Below are 6,647 nucleotides of genomic sequence, written 5' to 3'. Positions count from 1 at the left end.
TAGAATTTGATTTTGAATCTTGTATGTATGCAGGCGTTGGATGCTCGTAATTGATTCCTTGAAGAAGCATTGTGTCAAGCTCACCAGGAAGCTCGCAGGCAAAGACCGAGCTGTTTATCATTTCTGTGATGTTTGTATCTTGAGACTTATATATATATATATATATCTGATGCATGAAGTTTGAACTTTGTACAGGAGCGTCATTGGGGCCGTAGAGAATCTGAGGATAAGGCTCCTCGGGCCGGTGTTTCGATGGAGCAGACCGGGCGGAACTTGGGTCGGGGCCCTGGCCCTAATGCTGAGACCTCTCGGAGGCATTCAAATGTTATTCGGAGGGATGTTCTCTCTTCTCCTACCCAAACTGGCAGGTATTCGTACTCCTTTGGAGATGCACGCGGTCAGGTGCCTTTTATGACTCCTCTTGGTGGTCACTTGGGAGCGAGTAGTTCTCAGCCCGGGGTACCTAGCTACGGTGTTGTATCTTGGTCTCAGTTCCAGGAGATGGAGCAGATACGCTTGTTCGAGGAGATGGAGAGGCGGCCCAGACTTGTCGCGGCCCATGAGTCTTATCAGTTCTTTGTCTGTCAGCAAGGACCTCATTCGTTCCCCAATACTCTTCGTATTTCGGAGAAGGAGCCAGCTACTCCTAGGACAGAGCTTGACCAGGATCTGAAGCGGTACCTGAGTTGGAACAGGGGCAAGGGATCTGTTGAGACTGTGGTTGTATCTGAGGACGATTCAGACTGATCCTACATGCTAGCGAGTCCTAGCTTTGCCTCATATAGGTTTTTGTATGTGGGATTTTGTATGGATATTCGTGGGTTGTATTTGTATGGATATTTGCATGGTTTGTATTTGAATTTTGGATCTGTACTTGTATTGTTTTTGAATTTTGGATTTTGTATTTGTACGGTTTTTTGAATTTTTGTTATGTGTTTTTTGCAAGGTTTGAATTTAAACTTGTATGCGTTGTGTGTGCATTTTGAAATTTGTGGCTATATGTATGTATGCTAAATGAAAAAGAAATTTCCCATTTTTTCAGGTGTATATACCCACTATAAGCCCCCACTTGACTAAGGTTTTTTGGTTAGAAAAAGCGCAAGTCAAAGTATATTCAACTTTTTCTTATGCATATGATGATTCAACTTAGGACGCCGATCTAGGACTAGAATGCTTGAATTTTTGAACAAGTAACCTGAATTGACTTGGTGCTGATTCGAACTGCTTGAATTTGCACGACTTGCGGCTTTTTGGAATATTCGGATCAAATCATTGGAGCTGATTGGGTTGTGCAATGCAATGAAGAGAAGTGTACTCGATGCCATAATGGGGGAAGCTGGCTAGTCCTTCTGGCAGGCCCTGCGCCTGGCATAGGAATTGCGCCCAGCGCTGGTGGTACTTCCAAGTACCACCATAAATGTCGGCTTTTGTATAAATAGAGGCCTTTCGAATCATTTTCTTTGTACCTCTTCTTCCCTTTTCTGTCTCGCCCTCTACTTCCTCTCAAAAAAGAAAGCAAATGGTTGTGTCTTTTGAAAATTCCTTGAACTCGTGGCTTGGTTCGCTAGGCAAACTGGAGAAAAGAGAGCTAGATGCCATGCATCCTGGAGTGTTGGTCTTCATCCGGTTCGTGAAACTTGATTTGCAATTTGTCCATGCTGCTTTGGAAGCTTGGGATCCGATGCACCATGTTTTCCTCTTTGGTAACAACAAGGAATGTCCCCTCCCTGAAGAATTTAGTGCTATATTGGGTTAGCCGCTTATGGTAGAGCCTTGCTTGCCTACTGTTGAGGAACACTTATTTTCGACTTTTGAGAGGTACTTGGGTCTTAAGCCCCCACTCTTGAGTGCTGATGTATATGGGCGAGGGGTGGACTTATCCCTCTTTAATACCCATTTTGCTGGAGTGGATATCCCTAAGGTCTACCGCTTGAGGGCTTTGAGTTTTTGTATCTTTGCTTGCTTCCTCTTTTCGAAGCATGGGTTTGGCAATGGTGACGCCTCCATAATATAGATCGTACTGAAATTTGCTTTTGGTAGAGACCCAATGCCACTCGTGATTGGCGACACACTATTAGGCCTTGATATGTTGAAGTCGGACTCCTCTTCCATGCCTTCGGGAAGCCCGACTCTACTCCAAGTAAGAATCTGGAGTTTCTTGTATATTGAAATTTGTAGTTGTATTTAGAACATTGAATATTGAATTTCTTTCTTGTACTTTCTCCAAGGTCTGGCCTATGGAGAGACTCATGTTGGTGGCACCACCAGAGAACATGACAAGCTATAATAGAAAGGGGTTCACTGTGCGGCCCATGCTGTATGACCGACTTTCTTTGGATGAGTGGCGTTGCGCACTCTCGAGGATTGGATCTTCCATCAGGTGGGTAATCATGTGGTGGGGAATTGTTTCCATGAGACATGCACCTGGTTCTACTGTTTTGAGGGTGCCTAGCCTTTTTACACTAGTCTTCTACTCTCCTGCTCGAGTAATGAGACAATATGGCTTGAGGCAAGAGATTCTAAATTGTGCTATGGAGCATCCGAAGCCCGTTGTATTGAACATTGACCGTCTTACACTGCGGAGGAGGTATATGGTTGCCCAACCCTTCTTGAACATTCAATTCCCACCTGCCTGCTACTCTGTCTGTGGGGTATGTTGTATGGATGAAAGGTTCTAAAGCTAGACATTTCTTTCTCCGAGTCTGCGGGACATTTCTTTCTCCGAGGGACATTTATTTCTCCGAGTCTGCGGAAGTCAGAGGTTCTAAAGCTAGACATCCTGCATCAATTTCTTATGAGGAGGGAGATGAGTGTATGGCCCTTTCGGTGCTTGCCCGTTCGGGGTCCAGAGGAGGCTCATCATCATCCCGCCTTGGAAGATTTGCTAGTTCCTTCTCCTGCCGGTTGGGCAAGGGGAAGATGGATGAATGATTGTGAGAAGGGCCAGGGGATAGTACTCGAGGTGCTAGGACTCAAGAGCATAGTCGCCCAACCCCAGATCTTTGTAGGCTTGAAGTGTTTGGAATTGTATTTGTAAGAAATGTGTTTTAGAGTGTGTTTAGAAATGTGTTTAGAAAATGTGTTTAGTGGATGTGAAAAGACTTTGAATAAGTTTGCTTCACTTGATCCCAACGTTGTAATCGAATTAGCTTGAATTGAGGCTTTAGAGCCAAAATAACAGTTATTTAAAAGTTCTGCCAAATTCCGCTTGAACATCCCAATTTTGATTTGGTTTTTAGGATGCCCTTAATTGAGGAAACTTTGATATTTTTTTTGGATTAAGGTGGTCGGGCCTCGAAATGAGGTTGTCTACGTGTCTTGTTAAGGAATTAGGTCGAACGTAGTTCTAACCTACAGAACTTTTTGAACATTGAACTTGAATTTGAATTTAGACATAGAACTTCTTGAGTTGATCCAGGTTCGTCAAAGAACGGAACTCGGTCCCATCGACATCTATTAATTCAACTACTCCCCCGGAAAGGATTTTCTTGACACTGTATGGCCCGACCTAGTTGGGTCTGAATTTTCCCCTTGGATCCATGACACTCTTGCAAAGGGCTTTCAGGACAAGCTCGTCTTCTTTGATATTTCGGGTTCTGACCCTTTTGTTGAAATATCTGGCCACTTGGCGCTGATAGACTTGTACATGGTGAGCTGCTTGAAGCCGGCGCTCATCGAGCATGACTAGCTCATCGTATCTTGATTGTACCCATGCATCTTCTGGGATATTTCTTTCGAGGACTATCCTTAAAGAATGCAGTTCCAGCTCAATAGGTTGTACCGCTTCCATTCCATAGACCAATGAAATGGAGTTGCGCTAGTTGAAGTGCGAATTGAAGTTCGATACCCCCACAATGCAAACTGTAGTTTCTGGGGCCAGTCTTTGTAATTGGTTGTCATTTTGATGACGATGGTTTTGACATTTTTGTTGGTCGCTTCGACTGCCCCATTGGTCTGTGGGCGGTAAGGCGAAGAACGGTGATGTTGAATTTTGTACTCGGTGAATAAGTCTTCACACTAGCTTTGGAAATGGGTTCCCTGATCACTAATGAACTCGTGAGGAACGCCGTATCTGCATATGATGTTTTCTTGAATGAACTGGGCCACTTGCTTGGAACCAAATTCTTTGAAAGATCTGGCTTCGACCCACTTAGTGAAGTAATCGATTACAACCAGTATAAACTCATGACCCCAGGTGCCTGTTGGAGTGAATTTGCCGATGACGTCGATACCCCAAGCTAAGAATGACCATGGTGATGACTGTGAATATAGCAAGGATGGAGGAATGTGCTTTAGGTTTACACACTTTTAACAAATAGGACACCTCTTGACAAAGAAGTAGCAGTCCCGTTCGAGGGTGGCCCAATAATACCAAAACCTGATGACTTTAAGAGCTAACATCTTTCCATTTATATGAGTTCCACAAACCCGGGCATGTACGGTATCCATGACCCTTTGTGCTTCCTGTTTGTTAACACATCGGAGGTTGAGGCCATCAGGAGGCCTTTTGTATAGGATGCCACCTTCTAAGACAAAGTTGGTTGATTGAAGGCGCAAACCCCTTTGATTTTTTCTTGAAAAATGTGGTGGATATTCGGAAGTTTGTAGGTACCTTAGAATGTCTGAAAACCAAGGTCCGTGTTCATCAGGCTCGACATCGTCAATAGCATGGACATATGCTGCTTCTTGACGGGTTTCAATTGAGAGGGGCATTTCATCCATGCCATTTGGAATGTTGATCATTGATGCTAGTTTTGCTAGTGCATTGGCAAACTAGTTCTCTTCTCTGGGAAGGTATGTGTAACGAAGCTCTTCCACTTGCTCGGATAACTTTTCGAGATAGGACTGATAAAGGGCCAAACTTTCACGTCCTTCCATTTTCAGAAATTTGGTTGAAGATTAGGGAAGAGTCCCCGTACACTCGATGTTTCTGGACACCTAATGCTATGGCGGCTTCCAGGCCCATAATGCATGCTTCATATTCGGCCGCATTGTTTGTAACATTGAATTGTAGTTTTGCTGAGATTGGAGTGTGAGTGCCGTCATGAGCTACTAGGATTACCCCGACACCGCATCTGCATTGATTGGAGGCACCGTCAAAGTGCAACGACTAGCTATCGTCGCTTGTCATTAGAATTTGCTCATCAGGTAGGTCGTAGTTCTCCTCTTCTGCCTCGATAGGACAGTCGGCTAGGAAATCAGAGACCACTGAACCCTTGATAGAATTTTCTGGAATGTATTTTAGATCAAATTCAGCTAGCATAACCAACCATCTGGACAGCCGTCCGTTGAGAACCGGTTTTTCGAATAGGAACTTGAGAGGATATGCTTTGCAAATTACATTCACTATATGCGAGAGCATGTAATGTCTAAGTTTATTTGTGGCCCAAATCAAGGCGATACTGAGCCTTTCGAGTTGAGTATATCTGGTTTCTTACTCGAGTAGCTTCTTGCTCAAATAATACACGGCGTTTTCTTTGCCTTCGATTTCTTGGGGGAGCATAGCCCCAATTGTTGAGTCAGTCGTTGTAAGATAAAGCCTGAGCGGGATGCGTGGTATTGCCGGCTACAACGTAACACTAGTGGATTTGAAAGATAGCCCTTGATGTTGTCAAATGCATGTTGACAATCTTCGTCCCATACCTTAGGCTCACTCTTGTGGAGTTTTCGAAATACTTGCTCACAAATCATGGTGAGCATTAATATGAATCTGCTGATGTATTGTAATTTGCCAAGGAACCCCAAAATTTCTTTTTCATTCGCTGGCGGTTTCATGTCTAGAATGTCTTTGATTTTGGAAGGATCAGCCTCGATGCCCCGAGAACTAATGACATATACAAGCAACTTGCCTGACGTTACCCCGAATGCGCATTTTTGAGGATTGAGCCTCATTTTGTATTGCCTGAGTCCGTTGAAGAATTTGTGAAGCATTGTTGTATGTTCATGACGTTCTTTGGATCTGACAATCATGACGTCCACAGACACCTCGATTTCCCTGTGAATCATGTCACTCGTGATGGTTGTGGTTGTTCTTTGATAAGTAGCCCCCACGTTCTTCAGTCCTAAGGACATGACTGTGTAGAAATATGTACCCCACTAAGTGATGAAGGTTGTTTTCTCCATGTCCTCCTCTACCATGGGAATATGATTGTAGACTACGTACCCGTCCATAAAAGAGAGTAAGGCATGATTTGCTGTGTTGTCAACCAAGATGTCGATGTGTGGAAGTGGAAAACCGTCTTTAGGGCTGCCCCTGTTAAGATCTCTCTAACCGACACACATTCAGACTTTGCCATCCTTCTTCAAAACTGGGACGACATTTGCAATCCAGTCCGGATACTTGGACTCTTGAATAAACCCAACCTCTAGTTGCTTAGGGACTTCTTCTTGAATTTTGAGGGAAACATTCGGTTTCATGCGACGGAGTTTCTGTTTGATGGGCTTTGAACCTAGAATGAGGGGAATTGTATGCTGACCGACACTTGGATCAACCCCTGGAATATGATGATAGGACCATGCGAAGACGTCTATGTACTCTGAAAGTAGCTTGACCAGATTATCCCGCTCTACTTGAGATAGAGTTACACCAATCTGAACTAGTTTTGGATCACTGTTGTTAGAAAGGTTAACTTTTTCTGTTTCCTCAA

General features: G+C 44.0%; 1 protein-coding gene across 1 annotated transcript; it reads right to left on the bottom strand.

Annotated features, from left to right (window-relative positions):
- Positions 1–4,308: 4,308 nt before the first annotated feature.
- Positions 4,309–4,743, bottom strand: LOC130469807 (uncharacterized). The gene has a single exon (XM_056839298.1). The coding sequence runs from the start codon at positions 4,741–4,743 to the stop codon at positions 4,309–4,311; it is 435 nt and encodes a 144-aa protein (XP_056695276.1).
- Between the last annotated feature and the right edge of the window lie 1,904 nt (positions 4,744–6,647).

The sequence above is a fragment of the Spinacia oleracea genome, chromosome 3 (genome assembly GCF_020520425.1).
Source record: "Spinacia oleracea cultivar Varoflay chromosome 3, BTI_SOV_V1, whole genome shotgun sequence".
Classification (NCBI taxonomy): Eukaryota; Viridiplantae; Streptophyta; class Magnoliopsida; order Caryophyllales; family Amaranthaceae; genus Spinacia; species Spinacia oleracea.
The sequence above is the reverse complement of the archived record's forward strand: the minus strand, read 5'-3'. Positions and strand labels throughout refer to the sequence as shown.

Coding starts and splice junctions, on each gene's coding strand:
- LOC130469807 (XM_056839298.1), bottom strand. CDS start 4,743: ATGATCAACATTCCAAATGGCATGGATGAAATGCCCCTCTCAATTGAA.